At 40.5% G+C, this 27,994-nt stretch overlaps 1 protein-coding gene across 7 annotated transcripts; it reads left to right on the top strand.

The window, feature by feature from the left end:
- Positions 1 to 27,994, top strand: Ubxn2b (UBX domain protein 2B). 7 transcript variants are annotated; one of them, XR_015619649.1, is made up of 10 exons: positions 1 to 111; positions 4,750 to 4,853; positions 10,661 to 10,811; positions 12,102 to 12,185; positions 12,874 to 12,983; positions 14,858 to 14,997; positions 16,869 to 17,006; positions 21,247 to 21,408; positions 27,033 to 27,167; positions 27,470 to 27,994. XR_015619649.1 is itself a non-coding variant. In XM_087548651.1 (8 exons), exons 1-8 carry the CDS (start codon positions 28 to 30, stop codon positions 27,040 to 27,042), a joined length of 843 nt encoding a protein of 280 aa, XP_087404777.1. In that variant the 5' UTR covers positions 1 to 27; the 3' UTR covers positions 27,043 to 27,994.

A 27,994-nucleotide genomic window follows, 5' to 3' on the forward strand; every position in this document is an offset into this window, starting at 1 on the left:
GGGGCGGGCGCCGCGAGCGGGTGAAAGATGGCGGAGGGTGGCGGCGCGGAGCCGGAGGAGCAGGAGCGGAGGTCCTCGAGGCCGCGGCCCCCGAGTGCGCGGGACTTACAGGTGCGGAGGCACAGAGCGCGGCGGTGGGCGAGAGGGTGTGGGCATGGTGGGCGCGGGCCAGAGCCACTTTGTACCTCGCCTGAGCCTTTCCTTGACCCTGTCTGCGGAGAACTGGAGGGTCTCTCCCGGAGGCGCATTGCGGGGTGGTGCGTGTGGAAACCAGTGCCCTAGCCTCAGGCGGCCATACAGGGTTTCCCTTCACGCAGGATGCACAAAGCAGAAAATGTCATTTTGCGGAGCCATCAGGGTGGCTCCCAGTTGTTGCTGCCTGCATCTGGAGAGTTTCTGTGGCCAGTGGTCAATCAGCTATCACTTAAAAAAGTAACTTTAAAATAACGCATGCAGGTTTGTTCTCTTAGATCCTTTTTTTTTTTTTTCCACATTTGGTGACTTATAGATTAAAAGCGCTTTCTTCCTTTCTTAGGAAAAAGCTTGCGTTTTTTGCAGGGGAGAGCTTAAAACAGTTCAGGCGTTGGTCACAGCCCACTTGTAAGAGGTAGCCCACAAAACAACTTAACAGAAATAAAACTCAGCAACGTTATGATGCTGACATTCGTCAGCTGAACACTTCTCCACCGGATGCTGTCTTATCAGATGCTTTTTCCATCTCCTCATGAAATCATTGATAAAATCCAACAATTAAACGTATATTACGGGTTAGAGTTGAGAATAAATGAGCCTGAATTCACAAACCTTGACAGAACATTTTTAATAGCTGGTCTTCATTCTTTAACCAGATGTACTGACCACTTGCCATTTTAACTTTGCACTGAGGGGAATTAGTATATAAATAAAACATCAAATCCATAAGTATTAATGGATACTGTTGTAAGCAATTACATTTTGGGAAAGGTCACAGATTTGAAACAGACCAAACCAATGCAAAGTTATAATGGTACTAATTGAGCACTGGTTGGTTTCAGGTGACCCTGGAGCCAGTTAGCTAGCTGTCTTAGAGTTACATCACTGTGATGAAACACCATGACCAAAGCAACTTGAGGAAGGGAGACTCACGCTTCCACATCATGGTTCATCGTCAGAAAAGGAAGTCAGAGCAGGAACCTGGAGACAGTAGCTGATGAAGAGGCCATGGAGGGGTTCTACTTACTGGTTTGCTCCCCGTGGCTTCTTCAGCCTGCTTATAGAAGCCAGGACTCACAGCCCAAGTGTGGCACCACCCATAATGGGCTTGGCCCTCTACCATCTATCTCTAAGAAAATGCTCTAAAGGCTTGCCTACAGCTTTAAGAAAGCTTTTTTCCCCCAGTTGAGCCCCCCTCCTCCCCCAATATTTCTAACTTTGTCAAGTTGATGTAAAACTAGCCAGCACATTAGGGAGGTACCCATCTGACTGGTTGACCAAACTTAAGTATTTTCTATGTGTGGCTTGCTAGTTTCCACAAAGTCCCATCTCATTGCCAGTTTGAACTTTCCCAACCTGTTCTGACCCTGGGGGCTGCCCCATTCAGGAATTCCGTTTTGTTGTACAAGTAATCTAGGTTTAATTGACCTAAACAGTCTCTGTTTAACCACGTATAACCTTTTAGACGCCTTCATAACTTTTTGGAGAACTAAGCACAGTTTCAAGTTGAAGTGTCACTGAATGCCAAAAAAGGGCAGTTCCGAAGATGAACTTGGAGAATGCAGAGATCACCATCAGGTGTGGGGTAAACACTGGATAGTGAATTGCCAGCTGAACAGAATGTCTCTGCTGCCATGCAGAATAGTCTGTTAGCTTCTAAATCAGGAAGGAGTGTTTTGGGAACCACCAGAAGAGGGCTACACAGTTATCTCCTAAAGTGTCTATGTTGTGTCTTCTGGACTGTGTTTAAGGCTGGTGTTTGGTCCTTCGGGCAGTTAGAGGGTTTAAAGGTGTTGAAGGTGGTTAATTGCATGCTTCTCAATGCTCCTACAGAATAATATCAACAGGATTACTGTTCTTAATTCTGTGGTTCCATCCAGATTAGCATTGGGAACAAGTAAACTGGTCTGAGGCTAATAGTTGCCACTATGCCTGGTCCTGTTGACTGTCATTCCTCCAGATCTCTGGTTCTCAGAGAAGTAATGTCCCTGGAAAGGCTAAATAATATGTGGAAAGCCCTCATACCAGCATCTAGTCCACTAGGTACAGAGTGTGGCTTGAGCATTATGTAGTTCCCAGAGTTTTCCCAGGTTTGGCCAGTCTGTACAGGTAACTTTACTGTGTTTTCTACAGTGTAGCATGAGAAGGCTGAGAGTTCTAGTTCTCTTTTGCTGTGTTTCTGCCTTTCACAGAGACTTACATCCAGGTTTCCTTCCAGGCTAAAAAGATGATCAGTCCCTTACTTGAGAAGAATTGAGGCAAGACTGTCCCTTACTTAATCTCAAGAGTGCTCAGTCTGCTATGTCTAGTTATCTAAATTTTAAAGATTTAATAATATTCATGAGTAGCCCTTGTCAGAACTGCAACTGGTACATAACTTGCTCACCTCTGAGGAAATCACACTCGGATAGCATCCTTCGTGTTCCCTTTCTACTTTCCGTAAAGTCAAAGCTGCTTTATTTATTTTACAGAAGAAAAACATTTTAATTGGCAGCAATCAAATAAGTGGCTAAAAATAAGAACTGGTGAGGCAGGCATGGTAGAGTTCATGAAGGAGGGACATTCGGCTAGGTTCCTCAGATCTACCTGGATCAAGAGAGCAGAGTGTGGAAAGCGGAAACGTAGCTGCTTTTGCCTTTTTATTCAGGCTAAGACCCTAATGCTCAGGGTAGGGCTTTTCTCTTTAGAAATAATGCAGAAAAACACACCCAAAGGTCTGTCTCCGAGGAGGTTCCTAGTCCAGTTGACACTGACGATTACCCATCACAGTTGGCACCTAAAGTAAATGTCACTAGGAGGCTAGCGTATGGTATATAGATTTAGAAAAAGATATTTAAGAAAATCTGAAGCCTTATTTACATAGGTCACCTGAAACAGGTGATTAGAATACAGAAAACATTGTATGAGATACATTGAGCATATAAGTCATTCATAGATCTGAAATAATACAATTGGCTCAGGAGGAAGTCTCTCAAAGAAGACTGTTTGAAAGATGGACACTTACTGTAGTCATGGTCCTTCCCCTATCCTGCTTCTAGTTCTGTTTGGGGTTTTGGAGGGCAAAAGTAGCAAACCATGGCAGGGAGACACAGAGAGTGAAATCAGAACACTGGCACATGCAGGGTCACAGTTTAAAATAAGACTTTGTAGTGATGGAATGGACGTGGCTTGTGCTCTATGTGCATTCCTCTTTCAGCTGATTTTCAGAAGAATTTTGATGGGCATTTATAGAAGTAATTTGTTTAGTAATCCACCAAATGTTACACAGTATGTGCCTGAGATTTGGATCCAGTTGAGAGAGAACAACGTGGTGTATGAACATGGGGTGGAGGTCTGGAGGGAGGAAAAGGAAGGGAGAAAATGATAGAATTGTATTTTCATTTCGAAAACTTATAGCTCTGTAAAATATTTGAGTTCAGTTCTTAGGTCAGAGGCATTGATTTGCATTTCTAGGGAAATAGCCACTATAGAAATTCACAAGTTGATGCTATCTCCGACAGTGAGGGAGGAACAGGAATAAAAACAATTAGGGGAGTGGAAAAAATTCTACGCATCTTGAGGGTGTACTCTAAATGTGTTTATCTAAAGGCCATGGAATCTTCAAAGGCCAGGCAATGTAGCTGGGTGTCACAGTGCTTGTCTAACATGTATGAGGCCTGCCTGTGTTCCTAACCTTGGAGTGGAACCCCAAAGAACAATCATACCAATGGAATATCGACTAGCAGCATTAAGGAAGTTTGTTTTATTGTTGATTTTTCAAGACAAGGTGTCTTTAGAGAGGCCTGACTGTCCAGGAACTCACTTTGTAGACCAGGCTGGCCTCAAATTCACAGAGATCCTCCTGCTTCTCCCTCCCAAGTTCGAGGACTGAAGGTATTTACCACTGTGTTTGACTGAAAAATTTTAAATTATTGCCAAAAATAGGAAAAGGAAAAGAAAACTATAATAATTGATAATTTGGTTATTATTTAAATTCTATTTCAAGGACAAATGTATTTTTACTTTATTTAGAAGGTATCCAGCTATACATCTACAATACTTAATTTAACAGTATTACTTTATAAATGGCTAAAACCTATATTTAATTCATCTCCTTTCCCTAAACTTAATGAAATTTGTGTCTTAGTAGACTTTTACACAATACTTTTGAACTCATTTTATGTACTTAGGTTTTGAAAACAGCTATAAGTGAAGTTATAGGGTTGATTGAATTAGAGAAAGTGGCAATAACTTTTGAACTGTCTTCAAAAAAATCTTTAAACCTTGAAGAAAGTTACACAGGTCCACAGCAAAAATAGTATGTTGCCAAACTCAGTTTTTGAAAGTGTTGAATAGGTAAAGAATTATTATAACAATTTTTTTTTCTGACATAGACAGTTTGATTAGTTGAATAGTATGAGACCTGGTAACTTAGTCTTGGACAGACATGTTTTGAGACAACCACCCCATTTTCTCATAGGCTATTGCCGTTGCTCAATTTCAAGCCAGGTTCCTCAGGTATTGTCTAGAAGTCTGTTTCCAGTGTCAACTGTATAACAAACCTGTCATTGTGTGTAGTTGGCCTTGGCAGAATTATATGAAGATGAAATGAAATGCAAGTCTTCCAAGCCTGACAGATCTACAGCTACAGCCTTTAAGAGCCCACGAACACCGCCCCTTCGGTGAGTATTGCTTCCAAACACATACCCTGCTTTGCTCACTAAGCCCAGAGTACTTTAAGTGACCTTGGGACTTTTTAAATTAAAGTTTTTAAAATAGATACGGAAGTACTATACCTAAATTTCTTACAATCAGCTAAAAGAAACTTCAGTTACCTTAGTATATGATAATTATCATAGGCACCACGTGAAATTATGTCTTGATCCTGCTTTCTGAGGCCCAGTGGCTCTTGAAAAGCTTTATCATAGCCCCATTGAGGTCTGATGGTGTTTTCAGGCCTCACCTTCCAAAGCAACCTTCATATGCAGTCCTGTCAGTTGAGGGCCAGAGCTTTCTCACCACCCGTCATGGGACTGAGGTGAATCTCAAGTTTCTGAAGTTTCTGTGTGTGATCCTGTTGTGTGATGCCTAGTCTAACAGATGATTTCCTGGGATGTGTTTGTTGTCATTAAAATCTCTGAACTATAAAAAGAATGGACTCTCACATGCTCTCACTTTTGTTTCACTCAACTCTGAAAGCACAGGATAGCCATTATGGCACTCGCTTCTAGATAGTTCATTGTGCATCCCCTAAGAATGAAGTATATAACAGAAAATGTCACTGTAGAGGTTAACAATTAACAGTGGTGCCATGATGTCATTTACCATGTAGCCTGTGGTCAGCCATTTCTTCCAGCTACCTTTGGGGATTTGGGGACCCAATTAGAGACTACTCATTGCATCTGATTTTTCCTATGTTGAGTTTCAGTGCAGGGCATCCTCTCTTTTCTGTCTGTTTTTAGCTCATCTACATCATCTAAAATGTATTATATTCAGTTTTTAAAAGTATACACCAGATGTCTCCAAACTTCCCACATTCTAGATCGCTGTTTCCCCATAATTAGATTCTTGTTAAACATTTTGTCAAGAGTACTAGATAAGTGATACTGTCTGCTTTTTATTATATCACATCAGGAGCCATATAATTTCAAGTTTTCCCACTATTGGTGATATGCTCACTTGGTTAAGGTGCTGACCACCACATCTCTCCATTGTCAGGTACAGTTTGCTTTATAATCAGCAGGTTGGTATCTTGGCATGGTTTGAATATACTATCCTTTGATTTCATTCTTACTTATTAGATAAACGAGTATATATAGATTTGTATGATATCTTAACTGACTCCTTCATGTATGTACTCCCCAAAGTTTTTTACTATTTAATGTGTTCCTAAACTTATATTTTATTCATTCGGTATCAAGGTATTTAATGTTTTGCTCCCTGGTTTGAGCACACGCAGAATGACTTAATACTCCCCTTAGTGCACTAAATCTAATATTTGAATTCGTATAAGATTGATGTGTAAATATTTTCCTTGCTCTTCGAGTGTTAATTCTGTGATCCTGAGTTCAAGGTCTCCCTCAGCTGCCAAGTAAGTTCAAGCCAGTTTGAACTGCCCCTAAAAGCTAAGGTCTGTGGTGGAAGTGGCCCAGTGGGAGTTTTGCCTAGCATATGCAAGGCCCTGGGTTCAATCCCTAGAACTCTCTCTTCAGATGAGTATACTTATACAGCCTGAAAACTTTTGTTGTTGTTAGCTTTACTTTCCTAACGCTCTTCGGTTTGTTTTTGTTTGGGAATGCGATAGATTAGTATCCCACATATATTAGCCAAATACTTCTACTGCGGAACTAGACCTCTCCAACTAGTGATGTAATTATTAAAGACTTTTTGCCTCAAGTTCATCTTCTTGAATTATTTACTACACAAAACGATTAGTCTCTTTAAAAGATAGACAGCCGTTGAATCACTTAAGGTAGAGTGTGTGAAGGTCATTGGCAGTCCTTTTTTTGTAAGCACGATACTGTTTTCCACTCAACAGAGCAATTCCTGCTTCCTTGCTCTACACTCAGTAAGAATGTTTCCCTGTTGTCTTCACTTGTATTTTGTATAGGCATCTTTAATTGTCCTGTCCTCCTAGGGCAGTGTTAGAGACCAAAACAATTATATGTTGCTTGTCATTTTGTCCTTGTGGTTTTCAGGGTATCATTGTGTAGCCTAGGCAGGCCTGGAACTCAGTGTCACTCAGGCTACCTTCTAGCAGTCAGTCCTCCTGCTGGAGCATCCCAGGTGTCAAGATTTCCAGAGTCTGCTGGCGCCACCACATGTGGCACACTGGCTTTTCAATCCAGCTGCACTGGTTGGTTTTTGTCAACTTGATGCAAGCTAGAGTCTCGTGGGAAGAAGACTCTCATTTGAGAGATGACCTCCTTCTGATTTGGGCATGTCTGTGGGGTATTTTCTTGATTAATGAGTTATGTGGGATGGTCCAGCCCACTGTGGGAAGTACCATCCCTGGGCAGGGAGTTCTAGCATGTATAAGAAAGCATGTTGAGCAAACTTTAAAGAGCAAGCAAGTAAGCAGCATTTCCCCATGTCTCTGCTGCAGTTCCTTCTGGGTTCCTGGCTTTACTCCTCTCAGTAGTAGATAACCTGTATAATGTAATAAAACCCTTTTCTCCCCCAGTTTGCTTTTAGCCAGTGTTTTATATGCTGACAAAAGCTAAATAAAAGGTCCAGCATAGTCTTCATTATCTACCATATTAGACATAATGTGGTCCATGTGTTTAGACTACAAGAAGAGGTATGTAATTTGTAGAAACTTCAGGACACTCTGACAACTTCTTTAGCAAGTTTACTCATGAGAGGCATTAGACCACAAGCAAAACTTTGGACACATCCTCTACAGGTCATTATTTAGGGAGCATTGTTTTGAGAATTAAATGAGATGGACTGCAATATGCCTAGCATGAGCCTTAAACAATCACTACAGTCTAAGCACCAACAAGCAGGGACAAAGAGTCATAGAGGAAAACAGGATAAAAGGATAGAAGAGGACAGAAAGAGAAGCTTCAGAACATTGCAGACCATGGCAGATAAGCCATGTTGGTTAAGTGGAGGTGCAGTCAGGTTGAGCCTCATCGAGATTTTACCTGTGCTATCATGCAAGTCTACACTTCCTAAGGACCTGTGGTGGATTTAACACTTGACTTCTGAGTGAGTTTTGAGTGAGGGTATTTACATGTTTGTTTTGTAATTGGCCCCCATTATTATGTTGCATTCATTTGGAAATACTAGTGTACATTAAAGTTACAGAGCTATAATGACAAGACCTGGCTCTAAAATAGTTGCCTGTCAGCCCTATGTTTATGTGGTGTGTGCACGTGCATGCACGCGTGCATGTGTGGGTGCAAGCGTGTCAGTGTATCTTTTTCGTTAATCTCCCATAGCCTCAGTTTCCTCGTTTAAAAAATGAGGATAGTTTAGTTAGAAGAATTAAATGAACATATATTTGCCCTTTGGTCATATTAACTGTTAACTCTTTTAGGAAGTAGGAAAAGTATATCATTTTAGAAAGATGTGTAAAATTGCAGCAGAGGGAGAAAAGAAAGAGGCAAATCAAGAAGATGACAGTTTGTAATCTTAGATTACGAATGACAGTAAAAACTTGGATGTGGTGACTACACTGGGATGAAGGAGAGAGGATGGAATTGCTCTAGTACTTTTTAAAAGTTGATCATAGAAACTATGACAGTGCACAGCATGAGCCGGAAAGGACGGGTTTGGGATCCGTGGTAGAAGAACTGTGCTTGCTGACGAGAGGGATCCAGCACGGAACAGAGTTAATGGGCTCCATTCACGCAGAATTATTGAGTAGGTGCTTCGTTTTTGCTTTTGTTTTTTTTTGTAAGATCTTTACAAACTTTTAAAGGTCAGTAAGTTGTGGCACAGCTCTACTTCTAACACTTGGAAGGTAAATGCAGGAAAATCAGGAGCTGAACGTCAGGGTCAGCTATGTACTAACTTCAAAACCAGCCTCGAGTACTCATGTACGTGAGAAACCCTGTCTCATGCCTGCCTCAACCAACCAGGCAAACAAAGTAAAAAAATAGCTAAGCATGATGCCGTATGCCTATAACACCAGTGCTTGCGTGACTAAGGCTAGAAGCTCAAACGCATCAAGTGGGCTTGGGCTGTATGTGAGAGAATGGAAAGAAATGAGTCTTGGGGAAACCATACCTTCAGGTGATGTTAGCAGAAGTTGTAATCTGAAAGGATAAATATTTTGTTGGTCAAATAAGGAGAACAGAAGGCAAGGGTGTCACCATCTTATTGTGGAAGGGAAGGAAGGAAATGTAGTAAAACCAAATCATGGCTGGAACCCACTATACAGAGGAACAAACAGTTTTGCTCTCGGGAAAGTCAGAGAAGGACAAGTTCAGATGTGAAATGAGGAAAAGAAACTGGGAAATGTTGTTACTGTGCCAGTTGTAAATACTCTGGGTGCCTGTCTCCACAACAATGACTGGAGAATTCATGAAGAACCTATCAAGTTCAGGACTGAAAGGACTGGATGTGAAGACGTACCGAAACTTCAGAGAACTGATGGGGACTGACCAGTAGCCAAGGCCGGAACTCAGAGTCTTATGACCTAACATACATATAACCTACAGAGAAGGCTGTTTCGCTTATAACAAAGATGCCACTACAGAGTAACAAGGAGAGAGAATTTTGTTACAACTATGCAACAAAAGGAAGAAATTAGGGCCTCTCCCTTATGCTATATGCAGCCATCAGTTCCAGGTGGATTGTGGATCTGAATATAAAAGTTCAAACGGACAAGCTGCTTGAAGAAATACAGTGTTTGCATGATCGTAGGGGAGGCCATAAAAACTGGCAGATCGTTTCCTCTGGTCAGTTTTCTCAGGTCTTTCTCACCAAGACACAGGAGTATCAGTTCGTTGCCAGCTTACAGACAGAGACAGGAGGGGAAGAAGCTATAATAGGGGACAGGCACAGCAGGAAGCTTGCTCTGCTTTTCTGTTTGTCACAATTGCCTGAGGCCATGTGCTCTCCAACTCTGCCTCTCTAGCTCTCCTGATCTCAGACAGGCAGGCTGTTTCTCCTCTGCTTGCTGCACTCCCCTTCCCAGGTATGCTGCGTAAGCATGAGAGGAAAGCCTTGTGGGGTCTAGTGTATTCAGTGACACTGACAAGATGGTAGCGCTCTCCCATAGCCGTTGTGAGATGCTGCTGGTGAACACACTGCCGATTTCTCTGTATCTCATTTGCTAGTTTAGGAGAAAACCTTGAAGAATACCTTTGCCCCTTCTTCAGGGCTGTAGTAGTTTCCACTATTGCTTTGTGAGTGTGAACTGGGAATTGGAGGAGAAAGTATGGGAAAACAAAGCATGAACTCTGCACATACTGGAAGCATGTCTGTTTCTTCATTGATTCAATTTTCTCAGTATACTAGGCAAAAATAAAATCAATCGAAAGAATATTAATCTTAAGTGGATAGAAATGTATGTTTCATAGCACTTAAGTTAGAGTCAGGGCAGAGATCTTTGTTACTACACAGAGAATATATGAAATTATTTACACTGGGAATTGTAGTGCAATTTTTTAATTCAAGAATCTCCAAAGAGTAAAGCTTCTTGTGTAATCATATGTGCCTGGTAAATGGCTTCCTGTAGATGAGTGCTTCACCACAGCAGTAGAAGACAGTGGTCTGAGAAAGTAGAATTTCCTAGGCAGACAGGGTGAAGGGAAGAGGCAAGGACCCCGTTACCATGTTGCTAAAATTGTTGGACTCTGCACAGACTCAGAAGGGATACAAACTGTCCCATTTGAGTTTCATTTTAAGGTTACACCTGAAGAAGTTAGGTGAACTTCTTTATAAATGAAAGTTATTTCATAAAGCTATGTAGCTTCTTATTTTAAATAGTTTATGTCTATTGTGCGTTTGTATTTATGAGCTCTGATGTTTAAAGGCTTTATTCAGGTGATCAGGAATATGGTGGATTACATATAGCTCAACCTCCAACTGGGAAAATTGTGAACGAACTTTTCAAAGAGGCAAGGGAACATGGGGCTGTCCCTCTAAATGAAGCCACAAGATCTTCAAGTGATGACAAAGCTAAGGTCAGTGCTGTCTTAAACCTACAGTGTTTCTGGGAAGTTAGGAGGTGTCTACACACAGCCTTCCTGATCCTTTTGGCACCCACTGTTATGGCTGTTCTCCGTGAGGCTCGACTCTAGTCTTTATTTGGCAGCAGCTGGACAGCTTCCTTCAGTCAAGCCTCTAAGTTATCCAGTTCTGTTAGAAAAGTATGGGTTTGATTTAGTTTGTAAAACGAAGTGAGGTTATAATTAAAAGTGCATTTGTGATGAAAATGGTAACTAAAAGAAGAGCCAGTTCTCATATTATCCTAAGTGTGACCATAGCCAGTTTGCTGTAGTTAATCAATTGTGACCATAGCCAATTTACTGTAGCTTAGAAAAAGGCTTGAAATGGAGGCCATCACAGAAAACAAATAGGCACAAATGCTGAGATCAATATGTTGTGGTGAGCCCAACCCCAACAACTACATCTGCATCACAGCCCCGGCACCTGTGACTCAGGGAACATCAGGGAAGAGGGGGCCAAAAGATTGTAAGAACCAGAATTCCACGGAGTCTACTGTGAAACATTCTGTCCTAGAAATGGCTGCTTAACCTAGACTGCGTCAATGGCAGTGTCAATGGACACATTTACATGGAGGGGGAATTTCATGGGTCATACTCCTGAGAACTACAGACACTGATGACTGCTGGGAGAGGGAAATCAACTCTCTCAGGGATGAGCCCTTTATTGGTTGTCCAATACAGTGATTACCCTTGAAATCATATGCATACTATTAACAAAAACATTCAGTGTATATATGTATAATGTTTGTGTATATATACATTATATAACAATGCATGTATGTAACAATAATAAAAAAGGTTATCAACTTGAGAATGGGGGTGTGGGAGGAACTGGAGGGGAAAGTGACATAATTTCTATTTTAATTAAAACCATTAAAAAATTTAAAAGCCTATTAAATACATATAGAATTTTTTGTTGTAACAGTTATTTGTATGTGTCCACATGTCCACAACACACATATGGCAGACAGAGGACAACTTGCAAGAGTCCGTTCTCTCTACCATTGTGGCTTCTGGCAATCAAACTACGTTATTTCATATTTTGAGTTACTGATGTTTTTATGAGAAAATATTTAACTTCTCACACTTCTTTCTAACTCAAGGTCTTATTCCAATATGTTTTCCTAGTCAATATGAATTTGGTCAGTTATTATTTGTCTAATGTGTCAAGTATAAGAATAACATTTTGAGTGTCAGCCGTGGAGAACTCTTAACCCATTTCTACCCATTTGTGGTGTATTTTAGTCATTTACAGGTGGAGGGTACAGACTGGGCAGTTCCTTCTACAAGAGGTCAGAGTATATCTATGGAGAAAATCAGCTGCAAGATGTATGTACCGCCCCAAAATGGTCAAGCATTCCCTCTAATGCTACTTTTCCCCCTTTCTGAACTTAACACTTGACATTAAATATACTCTCGCTTATTCGTTTTCAAAGCATGGGTTGAAGCCAAACTCTGTTTCTATCTGCTATGTCTTACGTTTAGAGATGTATAACTATTTGTGGCAGGAATATATAATTCTTGTAATTCTTTTTTAAAATTGTATACCTTCATAATACAAAATGAGTACAGTTTTAAAAAAAAAGTGAAACCATTATTTCTGTTGACTTTGGAACGTTAAAATAATAATTTTTTAGATTTTGCGAAGGTCTGCCTTGCGCGTTGTCCTGATGTTTAAGCTGTGCAGAACAGGAGAGCTTGGGTGTGGATGAGAAAGAGGGGTCTGAGTCACAGGAGCCAAGCAGAGTCCATCTTCTCACTGTTTGTTTCCTCAGTGAACTCTGAGCAACTGCACAGAAGCCAGGCTCCTCCTGTGGGACTTTGATATTTGCAGCTTTTATTAGTGTTTTAAGCTAAAAATAAACCTCTTAAGTAAACACATGAGCACACATATTTAGCTTTGAATAAAATATCTTCATATTTTAAGATAAATCAATCAGGTAGTAATTTGGGAAATACCACACTGAAACTTAACATCGTTTGGAGATGAATTCTTCTCTTTTTTGTACCTCCAAAGGTTCAGATTTTACTGAGGCTGTGGAGCAATGGTTTCAGTTTAGATGATGGAGAACTGAGGCCTTACAGCGACCCAACAAATGCTCAATTTTTGGAGTCAGTTAAGAGAGGGTAAGAGGAATTATTTGTGTTGTGTTTATCATGTTGAATGGAACTATTTTAGTATGTGCGTGCATGTTCCTGTGCCTGTATATGTATGTGTACAAGTGCATGTGGGGACCGTAGGTCAACCTCAGTGGTTTTCTCACTTGCTGAGAATTTGACAAATAGGCCAGACTTGGTTGGTCACTGAGCTCCAGGGTCTGTGACCCCAGTGCTGGGTTACAGGCTCACACCACCACATCCAGCCTCCTTATCTACATTCTAGAGGCTATCATGCTTGTGTGGCAACTATTTGACTGTTTCTCTCTCTCTCTCTCTCTCTCTCTCTCTCTCTCTCTCTCTCTCTCTCTCACTGTTTTGTATATACTACTAGCTTTCAAGAATTAATTACGGTGACTTATTACACAAGTGATTTGGGGGAGATGGATCTTTGTGGAGAAAGGATATTAGATGATTGAATATCTTTTACCTATGATGACACTATGGGCTCTGCTCCAAGAAATCTCTCTTTTTTTCTTAAAGATTTATTTATTGTATGTATGTGAGTACACTATTACTCTCTTCAGACACACCAGAAGAGGACATCGGATCCCATTACAGATGGTTGTGAGCCACAATGTGGTTGCTGGGAGTTGAACTCAGAACCTCTGGAAGAGTTGTTAGTCTCCTAACTATTGAGCTATCTCTCCAGCCCCCTCCAAGAAATATCTTAATATAATAAATCAATAAATTGAATGCCTAGCTAGCTAGCTATTAAGCTTCTTCCCCACTTCCTGTTGACAGGGTGCCATGACAACACACCATGACTAATGTAACTTATTTAAAATAGCATTGAATGGTGGCACACAGTTTCAGAGGTGGGACTACGATCGTTATGGCTGTACGCAGGTAGGCATAGCACTCAAGTAGTAGCTGAGAACTTAAGTCTGAGCAACAGGCACGAGGCAATGAGAGACAGAGCCAACCAGAAGTGGTGTGGGGTATAAAACCTCAAAGCCCACCTCCAGTGACACACCTCCAAAGTCAGGCATTCTAATCTTTCCCAAGCCAAGTAATTCCACCAACTGTGGACATGAGCCAATGGAAGCTATTCTTAATCAAAACCACCAAATTCTACTCCCTGGCTTTCATAGGCTTTTAGCCATGTAATAATGCAAACTACAGTTAGTAGAACTAAAAGTCCCCATAGCCGTTAGTCTCAGCACTGTTTCAAAGTCTAAAGTCTCTTCTGAGACTCAAGGAAATCTCTCAGTTTTAACTCTGTAAAATCAAAAGCAAAAAGCAAATTATATACTTCCCACCTACAATGCTACAGAATACAGATGACCATTCCATAAAGGAGGAATCAGAAAATAGTGAGGAAGAACTGAACCAAACAAGACCAGAACCCAGCAGGGTGAACTCCAAATCCTGTACTCCTGTGTGTGACCTCAGATGACTTGGATAGCTCTTTAGACGTCCCACTCCTTCCAGCTTTGTTGACCACAGCACACTTCTCCCTCTTGTCTTGATCACTGCCTAAAATATTCTTTGGCAGACAATTCCATGGTTCTGCCATCTCCAGCATCTTGGGATCTCCAAAATAATCCAAGCATCGCTTTCACAGTCTCACATAGTATCCTCTCTGTGTCTCCATTCAGGAAAATCCCCTGCCATGCACACACCTGTCCTAAGCAGCTTGCCTTAACCCCTTTACTTCTGCACCCTTCTTACTACAATGGCCAGAGCTCTCAAATTCTGTCGACTGGGGATAGAACCATGGCCCCTACTGGAATTACATTTGCATAAGCTTTGATTTGCTGTTGCCCTTTAGGAATAGATAATTCCTTAGGTCTTTCCACAAGTGGCAAGATGGAATCTCCTTTTCTCTTTATTTTTTTCAGCACAAGCCAAGACTTCAACATCCCATACAGAAATTGGAGGTAGAGCCCCTTTAATGAAGCATGCCCAAGGAGAATGGCTAAATAGCTGGTGATAAAATCCTTTGAAACAAAGGAACTCTGAAAGAAAGACATTGTAGAAAGTGAGTTAGTGTGTAAATTTAAATTTTAATTTAAAATGGCATAGATACTATAAGGATCCCAAACAAAGGCACGATGAGATGCTATCAATGGAGTGCTGAAGTCATTGGTGGCAAGGACTTGGATATTGCAGTTAAGACAGTGTTAAACAGTTGAAAACTAAGAGTAACAAGGCAATGGAAATATTCAAGTAGTATATGAAAACCAACATTGCTGTTCAAGAAGAAAATGTTAATTATTTGCTAGAGTTAATTTTCAGGCAATTAGGACATTCATTGGGGTTACACAATATCATCAAGTACAAACAGTAAGCAGAGTCTCCTTTCTGAGAAGAATATCAGTTTGAGGTTCTCTCTTATATACTGTCTTTCCTGGTCTACAGGAGCAATGATTAGGTAATGTAATCTGCTTATACATATCACATCTCCAAAAATTGATATGTTCTACCTATGTATATTAAATATAGAAAAGTTTCCACAAGTCAAAAATGTCTGTCAGTGATAGTTATATTATTTCTTTAATATAAATTCATATTCCAACATATATATGCCTGATTCATCCATCTAGCACTTTCTGTGTAAATGTGACAAGCAGAAAATTACCATAATGAAGTGTGTGGAGTTGTCAGCTTAATTACTATTAGTGGTGCTCATTCAAGGACTTGGTAATTTAAATAGTAAATATATTCCTGGAATTGCAAAGTATGTTAAAAAAATAACTAAAAACCTCCAAAAGTGCTTAGTACTTTTTGCTTATTTGTATGAGAGAAATAGACTTAGGCTCTGACATAAAGAGAAGAGTTGTTCCCCGTGTGAGTATCTGGCACACGTTGATTTGGTGTAGCTGTGATACTGTCCTCAGTTGATAAAACTAGTCTTCACAGCCTCTGCCCTTGACCCTGAAGTGTAGCAGTGTTTACCTCTTACCTGATAATCCAATAAACCTTTACCAGTTTCTAGCTCTCTCCAGGATGGAGTTAGAAATAAACGTTTGAGGTCAGGTGTGATGCTTCTGTGTACACCATGACGAGTCCTGGTATGAGACACAGCAAATAGAGAACCCTTATTTACTCAGTGTTGGTGGGAATATGAATCTCTTTATTTACTCAGTGTTGGTGGGAGTATGAATCCCTGGAGCTACAGATTCCCTAAAGAACTCTGGGCAACATACCGTAGAAATGCCTGTATGTCCATGCTTATTGGTACACCATTCACTAGCCCAGAGACTGGACTAGCACAGACGTTCATTAACACACGGATGTATTAAGGAGATGTGGCTACTATACATAATGCGATTCTGAACTGTTAGGTAATATCAGCCAGGCCCGCATATCATGTGTTTTCTCTCATGCATCATCTAGACTAGATTTGATATATGAGTAGATATATAACTGTTTATGCTTCTGTATGAGTATATAGACTAGAAAGGGGTCGTGAAAAGGGAAAAAGAGATAGTCAGGTAGGAAGAGAGAGCCTAGTACGTGTGAGATGACAGAAGGGAGGCCGTCTATCGCAAGTAAAGAAGAGGAGGGCATGGGGAGCAGAGTCGGGAGAGACACCAGGAGGAACGAAGCACCACGGCATGCGTGCATGCAGACGCCGTCATGAAATCATTTTGTTCCCAGCATCCACACAGTGCTTTATAGCCATCCGTAACTCAGGGGCACCAGGTGTGCATGTGGAGCATAGACAAACAGAAACCACTCAGACAAATAAACTCTCAAACTTGGAAAGGTGTGACATAATCTATGTGAACCCCAAAATCCCCATGAAAGATTTTATATTAGCACGTAGCTCTGATTTAATTACAGTTGTCTCAGTGGAGCAATATAATTTCTAACAAGCTTAACTTAAACCTTCTTCCCTCCTTTAAGAGAGATTCCTCTGGAGCTTCAGCGACTGGTCCACGGCAGCCAGGTGAGCCTGGACATGGAGGACCATCAAGACCAAGAGTACATAAAACCCAGATTGCGCTTCAAGGCTTTTAGTGGAGAAGGGCAAAAACTTGGAAGGTAAAATTCCTCCAGTGAGAAAAACACTTGTTTGCTCAAAATGACATTCCTTGGAGAATAAGAAATCAAAATGACTTGTAAAAACTGGTCTGAGTTATGAAGTCCTTCCTGCTGTAAGTAGGTGTACAACTCGCATAATATTAGTAGCAGGTACCCAGAGGTCAGTACTTCTGACATGCATTAAGCTCACTTGAGAACAGCTCTTTAAACCCACACTGCTCTTGTAGAGGGCCGGACCTCAGTTCCACACACCCCTGCCATGCAGCTTGCAACTACCTGTGACTCCAGTTCCAGGCATCAGTGGGCATCTACACACGTGCACACATAGCCACATAGGCACATACACATAATTAAAAGTAAATTTTTAAACTCATCAAAGTTTAAGTTTAATGTGTGGATACTTATTACTCCATTTTGAAATAACAGTAATTGCCCAAGGTCTGACTGAGCTAGAGAATTTTTAGAACTAAGTTCCAGCCAAGCATTGTAGGTGTTATGCTTTTCACTGCCATGCCATGTTCTCTGATTCAGTTTTGTTGTGTAGGGTTACATAAGGCCATTTTCCTGTAAGTATATAATACATAAAATGCACAATGCTTTGAGCTTACCTCCGTGCACACACTGCCCTCCTCCCCTTCTCCACGAATTCCCTGTTCTCTAATGTCACTTTTTTTTCTGTTTATTACTGCTTCCAATCACATAGCTTCAGAAGAAAAACTGTATGGAGTTGCTGCATGGAGAGCACAGTGGCTGTATTTTACCTCACACTTTTAAGTGGGCGTATCTGCCATGAATAAACACTGAGGAAGTGCAGGAGGTAGTTTCCTGTGGCTTATTAAGGAGCCCTTAAGTTCCGTCTCCAGTACTACAACCCCACCCTGGTGGTCTACACCTGAAATCCTAGCACTAAGGAGATAGAGGCAGGAAGAGCAGAATTCCAAGGTCGTCATCAGTCTCTAGCCAGGCAGTGGCCTGTCTCAGCTGTATACCCACTCTTGCTGGCCAGGGCTACCACAGCCTGAATTACTTCAAACTAGAAAAAGACATTTGTTCAGGTTTATTATACAGACAACACTAGAATATTAATGTAATATTATTCAGTACTCAAACTCTCAATCATTACATTTTTAAAGTAAAGAATTATACATAACATTTTATGATGAACATCCAGATGAAGAACTGATAAGGTTTAATTCCTGGCACCAAAACTATTAAAAAAGAAAGAAAAACAGACAGACAGACAGACAGACAGACAGACAGACAAACCTATTAAGATAGCAGCTTAACAGTTATCATGTTCCAAGAGATCCAGTCAACTGCTTAACACAAATAGAAGAGGATCATCCATTTTCCTCATAGGTGGTAGTCTATTCAATAAAGACAATACAGATGGATGCTACCCATGTTTTGTGATACACAAGTAGTCATGGAGTAATCACAGAGTAAAGATGATATCCAATTATATAATAGAAATAAGGAAGTCAGGAGAGACAAATGGTAGGATAACCTGAGTTGAGCTGGAGTCTTTTATTGGCAGGAAGGCAAGAGGTGACATTCTCCATGGGTTTGTAACTGATGCACAATGATGAAACTTAATAGCTATCTTTGTGTCTAAAGGCATTCTCTGTCCATTTGTATGCTGCTTAGAGAAGATTCTGCTTGCCACATGGTCATCTGGCACTGAATCTGAGGTTCTGTTTTGCCATGGTCCCTAGTTCTCAGGGATGCTCTTTTCGAATGCTGGGCAGCCCCTCTGGCCTGCCTTCTGCCTCCTGCTGGTCTTGCTGCTCGGCCAGCCCTTGAAGGCTCCGTCATCAGAACTTCTGCCTCCTGCAGCTGGGACCGCTTACAGTGTGAGCCCTGCAGAGCAGACAGTGCTGCCTCCCGGACCCCAGTGGCTAATCCCAGATGCTCCCTGCTGCCTTCCCTCAGCCCCGGTTCTATTCCTGCACATTTTTTTGGTTTGGCTTCAAAGAATTTTCCAGCCTGATAATAAGTGTTTTCATCATGTTACTTTGAGAGCCCTAGTCCATCCTTCTGTAAGTTTCGACCTGCCCAGAGGACTCTTAGCCCCAACCTTTCTTCCTGCCTTCCTAGCAGGATTTTGTATGTCAGTTGTCCTCTTTAAAATACATTGTTTTTAATTAACCTTAAAACAAAAACTGTACATGAAAGTGTCACTGTAGGGCTGCAGAGGTAGCTCAGTGGTTCAGAGTGTGTGCTGCTTTTGTAGAGGACCTGGTTTGGTTCTCAGTACCCAAGTGGGGCAGATGACAACCATCTACAAATGAGATTCATAAGAACTAATGCCTTCCCTGGTTTCCATAGGCACAGGACATGCTCATAGTGCACACACATAAATGTCGGCAAAACACTTGTACACATAAAACCAAGTCTTTGTAAGTAACTGCCACTGTAGTGTGGTAGTTGAATAAGGGTGAATAAGGCCACCCTGAGCTACAGAGTGAGTCACTGCCACAAAAGATTTCAACAGCAAAGAAAAGTGGCTCTGAAAGTGAACACTGAGTTTAGCAATATAACCACAACTGCTACTTACCAGTACTGAACTTGGCATTGGACAGAGTTCTGGTCTACCTCTGACTCAAGGCTTTTCCATTGACATGGTGCCCTACCTATTCCGAAAGTCCATCCATTTCAGTTTGTAAATAATTCATTTTCACACACCTGTCTCTTACAAGGAGACACATCCAAGTGCTTTCTACCTAGATTTTTGCCCCTACTTTGTACTTTATTTTTGTTTCAGAAAAAAACTGACCTCAAATTTTTTTCTCCAAAGGAAAATTTTGCATGGCAGAAACAGCATTGTGAAGTAGCTTTGCATTATAGAAAAGAGCTAGGTCAGCTTTCTCATGTCTCAGTAGGCTCCAGCTTTAGGTAGAATAGAAAACTACCTTAAAGTGCCTTTGCGCCTGACAAAGTTAATCTGCACTCACAATAGTTCTGTGAGAACAGACAGACTCAGGTCAGTGAGGATGGCTGACTTGCCAGTTCACACAGGACAAGTGAGGGAGACGATTGTGCAGTGGTGTTGATGAGGTGTGCACATGGTTATTGGTGAGAAAGGCACCCTGTGTCATCTTGTACCTCCTTTCTGATCTCCATCTCTCTCCCCCTAGGCAGTAGCATGACAATGTAACTGCTTAAGTCTTTGGTTTGGAACTTGAATTTCCTTAAGTTTTTAGTAATTTGCTGTTTTCTACTTTTGCTTATTTTTAATCACATTTTTTTCTCAGATTGGTTCTAAATCTGGAAGTGTGAAAAGCGGGGGCAAGTGTTGGTGTAAAGATCAGTTAACTTTACTATCAGTTAATAAACTAAATAGGGGTAAGAGTCAATCAATGTCTAGTGCTCATAGCAGGAGCCATGTAAAGATCCTGAAATCTTAGTATTGGAGAAAATAAAAATATAAAAACTCTTCTTAAGATGCTAAGGGATTGTTAGATTTTCAGGTTTGATTAAATTTGTTTTAATCTTGAAAGAGCTCTCTCTTCACAGTAACTTTTAGTCTGTATCTGATCATCATTAGAAGCTATTAAACCAATAAAGTCACTATTAATCAAGATCAAGTGGTATTTTGTCTTGTAAGCTTCAATATGAATTTGTCCTCGTGAATAAAATTTTCTCTAATAGCTTAGAGTTATTTTTCTTTTGCAAAGCAGTGTCTTAAATCGAGTGCTCTAAAACAGTCTTGGCAGTGTATAAAGTAGCAGTTGAGTTCTGATTTTATAAGCAAAAGCAGCTTTCGAGCTCTGTTCTAGGCAGTACCCAGAAGGACTTTCTGGGATAATAGTGCATTACGGGATGCAGCTTAGAGAATTAGATGAGGCTTATGGACTTCCTCGAGTATATCCGTCATAGCACACTCGGAATTTGAAATCTGTTTTCTTCATGTTCCTGGGCACGCTGATATTAACTCTCTGATTTCTGATTTCTCTCCAAACTGTGAGGAAAACTCAGAGATGAAATTGAAGAAATGTAGCTAGTCTTCTAAGAGATCTGGAATTAGTAAGTAGGAATCATAGGCTCCAGACTAATTTTAATATAATTAAAGAAGCCAAAAGAGTAGAGGAAGCTGGGAGGAAGCTGCGTCTGCTTGTTTGGAAGTCGTCTGTGGGATCATAGCACAGCTGACTGGAGAGCTGAGGCTTTGCCACCTTGAGTGTGCCCTGTGGCCTGCATACTCAGTTTGTACTCAGATTCTTAAACTCTGCTTTCTTAGCCTTACACCTGAAATCGTCAGTACTCCTTCCTCCCCAGAAGAAGAGGATAAATCAATACTGAATGCAGCTGTTCTTATTGATGATTCAGTGCCCACTACAAAAATTCAGATCAGGCTGGCAGACGGAAGTCGTCTCATACAGAGATTCAACAGCACACACCGGTAAGCTTCTCTGCCAGCTGTGGGTCTTTGTGTTCTTACACTGTTCATCCATAGGACACTGCACAAAACATACTGAGTAAGTGAAGGTATGACATTTTTAAAGTCAACTTTTGACAGAAGAATATTTAAAAGGATAGCAACTATTTATAGTACGTAAAATAGATAGCCATAATCTTTGTAAATTATCCAGTTCGTTAGGTATAGAGCGTTAGTTTTGCATTGTGACTAAAACTGCATCAAATGGACTCAGGTTTAAGATGATAAGATCCTATCAGGACTTTCTCAGAATGTTGGTCATTGTCAGCGAGGCACGGTTGTACTCAAATGTCGTCCTGTCATTTGGAAACTCAAAATGATTACAAGTTCAAAGTAAATCTTAAACTATGTGACAAGACATTATCTCAAATTGAAAGTCTAATCAGACCTTTCTGTATAGCAACTTCATAATGTAAATGCATAACATACATAGTTTATTTTGTTGGTAAGAATCTTTAATACACTGTTGTGTTGTCTGTTTGATACTCATTTGAATATAAATATTTCCCTGAACATAAGAGTACTTTTGTTTCTCACTAATTATAAGACCCTAATGTGCATTTATGGTCTTAGTTAAGTTACTAGGTACATGTGATGATAGTTTTTAAAATTCTTTTTTGTTACTATTTTTAATGATAGAATTTCTCTGTGTGACTGTGTAGCCTAGGCTAGCCTCAAACTCAGTGATCTTGACTTACTCTTCCAAGAGGTTGAATTACAGCCTTGTACCACCACACATACCTTTTATATGTATGGATGCATGCACGTAAAATCTTGTTCATAGTGTTAGATGACTTAGACACTTAGGCTGCTAACAGTTCTTACTCTGAAAACAGACTTATACTTTTAATATAGCAATATTGTTAACACTATTTTATACATAATTCACTTTAAGATTGTTTTGTTTCATGATAAATATATGCTCCAAAGTTATTTTTCTTTTAAAATCTGATGAACTTTCCTATCAAAATAATGTATATTAAAGAAAATTAATAACACCTTTAAACAAAAATTGGGATTATATAATTTTTATTATGAGAATGGTTTAAACTAAAAATGTCCCTTTTCTACAATAAGCCATTTTTACTTATTCCTTCAGGATTCTGGATGTACGAGACTTTATAGTACAGTCACGTCCTGAATTTGCAACTACTGACTTTATTCTTGTGACTTCATTTCCAAGTAAAGAGCTAACAGATGAGAGCGTGACTCTCCAAGATGCGGATATTCTTAACACAGTGATACTCCAGCAACTGAAGTAGTGCTGCTCCGACCCGGAACAGATAGTGCTGTGATCATTAGTAAAACACTTCCAGCATAAAACAACCAAATGACTTCTATTATTCAGATAAATTCTGGTTTTGCTGTTACTCCGTTTCAGTCTTTGTCTAGATAAAAGGATGATTTAGACTAAGGGTAGATCTTGATGTTTGAGTTTTTAGTTGTAGGGCTGATTTATATTGATAGCTTGTAAATGTTTAGATCAATCAACTTATTACATGTTCAGTGCTAATGTAATAACATTTTTCAAATGAAACAAAAAGAGGCCCTTTTTGGTAAATGCATTTGATAAAATTTGCATTCAAATTTCTTAATGTAGCAGTGTCCAGTAGCCAGAACGGATATTTTGTTTGTAATATGTGCCATAGTGTCTCCTCTGATTTTGAAATTGTTCATACAACAGTTAAGATTTTGCATATCTTTTTGCATATTGTTTAAACTATGTTAGTGCCACAGGACATATTTTGGCCTTATGTTTTGTAGAATTACAACTGTCATGAACTAAATTTTAGTAGATATAAGTCATCAGCTCTTGACAAGATGTGGTCAACAGCACTTTATATAGTCCCTTACAGAGCCTGTCAGGATCACAGTCATTCATTCAGTCAGCGTTTTTATGGGGACTCTATTACACACACATTGTTGGAAGTGTCCGACACATATGTGTCCAACCCATAATCAATTCCTCAGTGTGTGAACTCAGTCTGAGACACTGAAGTAAAAATTACCAGCAAGATGTTTGTGTTTCCCTGGTCCAGGCATTTCTTGGATAGCTTGGGTAAAACCAATAATGACGGAAAAGCTTGTTTGCCCCCCGGCTCCCTTCTATCCTTGGTCACCATTTCTGTGTCATTTCCTGCTGACATAAGAAAGTACAGGATTTGTGACTGCAATAGTACAGCTTTAGTATCTTAGAACAATATAACTTGAAACCTGAACACGAGTTTGTCTGTGCTAGAATCTAGGTGTTGGCGGGACTGCATGGAGGCCCTAGACAACCCCTCCCTGGCTCCTCAGCTCCAGAGGCCACTGTGCCCTTTCCCCACGGTGCTCTCCTTCATCTGACAGCCAGCACTGCGTCTCTCTGACCTGTGATAAGATAGGATGCACACGGCAGTCCATTGTCACTGCCGAGTGTGAACTTTATAGGAACGCTATCATTCTCAGAGTCACTCGTTCCTGTCTCAGTTACGCGTTCATGTGGTTAGAGGGATTGACATGATTTCTTACCCCAGTCCACTCTTGCAAAGACTCACTTGCCAAATAAACTCCCCCCTTTCACAGGTGCTCAGATATCCCAACCAATTACACTAATTCAGGGTCCAAAATCTTATCTGTATTTTATCAACTCAGAAGTCCCAAATCTTATTATCTAAATGAAGTTGGGGCTTCCTTTCTACCTATGACAGTAAAAATGAATTATCTGCCCACAAGAAAGTGGCAGCACAATTATAAAATATGCTATAAGCATTGACCCGTAAAGGGGCAGGAAGCAATGGAGTGCAGACTCATCCAGACACACCATGCACCGCCTAAGGCCCAAGGTGAATATGTAGCTTGCATAACTCAGTCTCTGAGTTTTGACTGTTCCCGTCCTCTTCCTTGCACAGAAGCCACACTGCTCGGTTCTTCCTTCTCCTGTTGTACTGTGAACCCTTCATGCTAAACTAGCAAATGTTCGTCAAGAAACCTTAAATTAGGTCCATTAAACAGGATGCTCTTCCAAGCATCCTTCTATGGAACAGAAACAATCCCATCTCTAATTCTTACTTTTTCAGAGAAAACAACTGTATCATATGCATAGTCTCCTCAGAGAGCCCTTTGTCTGACTGAATATGCAAACCGTTTTGTTATGTGTGTTTGCGTGTGTTTGGGAGAAGCCTGAGGTTGATGTCTGAAATCTTCCTCAGTCTCTTTTCACCTTATTCAGGCAGGGTCTCTCAGGTAAACCCAGAGCTCATCGTTGTGCCTAGTCTGGCTAGCCTGCCCTAGGGATCCCGTCTCCACCTTCAGAGTGTGGAATGGTAGGCAGCCCTCCTACCCACCCAGCATGCCGAGCGCTTTAGCTACTGAGCCGCAGTGTAGTAGTTGTTTAGGTAGAGTAAGTACTCCACCAAGCCCTGCTTTCTCTCTAAATCGCCTCTCCACACAGTGTGTCTATCTACTATCAAACTACTATAACCAGCAAAGAGAATACAGGTTAACGTTTACTTGAAAATTTCAGCCTAGTCCTAAGCTCATCATATACAAATTCTGCTTTTCGGGTACCTGTCCAGCTGCACACTAAGGCTACTGTATGGAATCCAAAGCCACATCTACCTTTTGGGATTGTCCCAGTAGCGGACCCCACTCTCTCCTGTGGCTAGAACATGCTGTACAGGACCTAGGGTTCTCTGGTTATTGCTAGGAAGTGAGCTGAGAGTTTTGTTTCGTACAGGGTCTTGCCATATAGTCCAGCTGGTCTGAGATTCATGAGGTAGATCATGCTGACCTCAAACTCAGATCTGTCTGCCTCTACCTCCTGAGTGCTAGGGTTAAAGTCCTAGGCCACCTGAGAACTGAGATTTTTCCAATACTTGGTCTTTTACAACAAGATCTCTGTGGAGAATTTTTCTCAGTCATATAGAAAACAAAGACTTCAGAATCTTTTCCGTCACTGTACAGGCTCTGCCTTGCTCCTTTTTCTGTGTTAAACACAATGTGGGTAACAGTTGTAGTTCAAAAGATTACCAAAACCAGCTGTGGGCACACGTGCCTGATCCTACCACTAAGGAAAGACCCCTGTGACCTGGCGACCAGCCAGTGTGAAACTGCCTTTAGAAAATGGGGAAGGAGGAACACATAATTTCAGATGAAGGAAAATTAGGGCTAGAGAGATGAATTAATAGATAGAGCAGAGGTGAGGAGCAGAAACTGCATGCCCAGAATCCACATAAATCCCACCAGACATGGTGGCCACCTGTAGTCTCAGGACGGGCAGGCAGAGGGGGCGATATCTGCATCGGGGTGGGGGGTGGGGTTAACTAGACTAGTTAGATGGGAAAGTTCCGGATTCCGCAAGAGGACCTTCATCAAAAAATATGAACAATCAGACAAAATCAACTTCAGACCTCTAGGCACACAAATGGGCATGCATGCTCATGGGTTTGCCTCCTCTCCAACATACATGTGCAAAAAATAAATGGAGAAATAATCATCGTAAACAAAAGGGCATTACCTGTTTCAGAAACAGGGAAATGATATCTCAATCTTGTAAAATAACTTGAAATTTTCTTGTAGCTTTTCCATCTATTACATGGAATGCCTACAAAGGCGTATACAGAAGAATGACTGCCATTTCTGTGTCTGTGACTGCCTCCAGAACACAGAGGTGTGCATTAGGACAGAATTGAATGCCACAGGGATGACTAGTGCTTTCACAACTACTACGGCATAGGTTTTATTAAGGATCCGTTTACATTTGCTCCGACTTTTAAAATGTATGGCTGTCACAAGACAAGGTGGCCACGGTGAGCAGTCAGAAAAGTGTCTGAGGACTGTTTTACATGATTATGTAATAAAAAGTTTGCAGTATCTGCTTACAAATAATGTTTTCACTGAAACTCATTGAATATGATTATGAAATTATTTATCATGTGTGGTTTGACTTACGTGGTTGACTCGGTTTCTTTTAAACGAGTATTTTCATATGATTTAATTAATTCATATGGCTGAGTTTGCCTTTGCTCTTTCGGTTTTTATTCTACCACAGGAATAGAGTCAGGTACTTTTGGCTATTTGGCCCTGTGTAGTTCCGAAAAGATTGGCATAAAGTATATTACTATAAGGTTACATTCAGTTTCCCCTTAAGATTTTGTATCCGTGTTGATAATATGTATTTGGCCAATATTGCCAAAAGCTAAGGAAATTTTTATACGCCAAAATATCTACTGTTCTCTAATTTAAAGAGTTTATAAAAAAAAAATGTCCTGGGGTGTGTGTGTGTGTGTGTTTACATAGTCTGGAACACTGACTTCTGTGACTTACAGATAATACCATGTCACTTAACAATTTTGCCTCTTAAAGACCGCATTGCCAGGATTTGGGGCCCTGGGGCTGCTCTTTGGAAGGTTTGTACTTGATATGGTCCCTTCTCCTTTAGATGAATGTTTACATAGGAAGCAGACTCAAATCACTTTAATCCGCAGCTTCCTTAAGAGCTCCCTTAGATGCTGCAGTTGATTTCAGAGAAAGCTCCTTAAAGGAAAGACGCGGAGAAAGCTAATGAGTGGCCTCTGGTTGTATCATAACACTTCCTTTTGTTGCAGGACCAAGTAAATGACTAGCAACACAGTAGGATGGACTTGCACAAAATTAGCAACACAATCCTTTTTCTGTTGGCAAATTAGGATATTGTCTAATTTGTAACACACAAAAAAAAAGGAGGAGCCAAGAGACTAAAGGTGAGGAAGTGATAACTGCCCCTGTGTTAAACAGTCTTTGTTGTCCTGCCTTTTCCTCCTCAGTCTGCATTCGCTTGGTCCTGTGTTTGGGTAGGAACATTCAAAAAGATTAGTAAACACCCTTTTTACTCTTTGTCCTCTTTGTGCTCTTCTCTACGCAGTGTTCATTGGGATGTGTCTTTCAGAACACAATTATAAGGAGTTCTTTGATGCGGTTTTCGTATTTAATGTCTTCCCCATTTTGTTTTGATTTTTACCTCTATGACAAAGTCTTATTTTCTTGCTATCCTTGCCGCTTTTAGGAAATGGTAGACTTGAAAACCATTGTGAGCAACGTTGACAGCAAGTAGACAAACCTGCTTTCAGTATCCTGCCATTTGAGGTTTAAAGCCCTAAGAGAAGTAATGTCTTAAAGAACTGTTCATGTTTTCTGTAGATGGATATGGTGTTAAGTTCGACATTCCAATGCATGAGGTATTTATTTTTATTCATGTAATAAAGTTGTATGTAAATAGTATGTTTTTATGTTTATAAAAATGCATAATAATGAGTCTAGGAATGCCCCTTAAGACACATAAATATCTGTAATGGAAGTGTTTGAAATATTGTGCACATAGGTACTCCATAGCAGTTCAAACTATCTCTTTGTATTCTGTAATATTAAGCATGTATGCCATTCCTTTTTGATAAAGGAGTACATGAGATGTGTAGGTTTATGTCTTATTGAGGCCTTACTGAGATCAGCATTCTCTACAGCCACGTTATAGTTAATGTCACTGTGTTATATACCTTGTCCTGATCTTAGCTTAATAAATGCAGTTTCCTCA

The sequence above is a fragment of the Rattus norvegicus genome, chromosome 5, assembly GCF_021556685.1.
Source record: "Rattus norvegicus strain SHRSP/BbbUtx chromosome 5, alternate assembly SHRSP_T2T, whole genome shotgun sequence".
In the NCBI taxonomy this organism is placed as follows: Eukaryota; Metazoa; Chordata; class Mammalia; order Rodentia; family Muridae; genus Rattus; species Rattus norvegicus.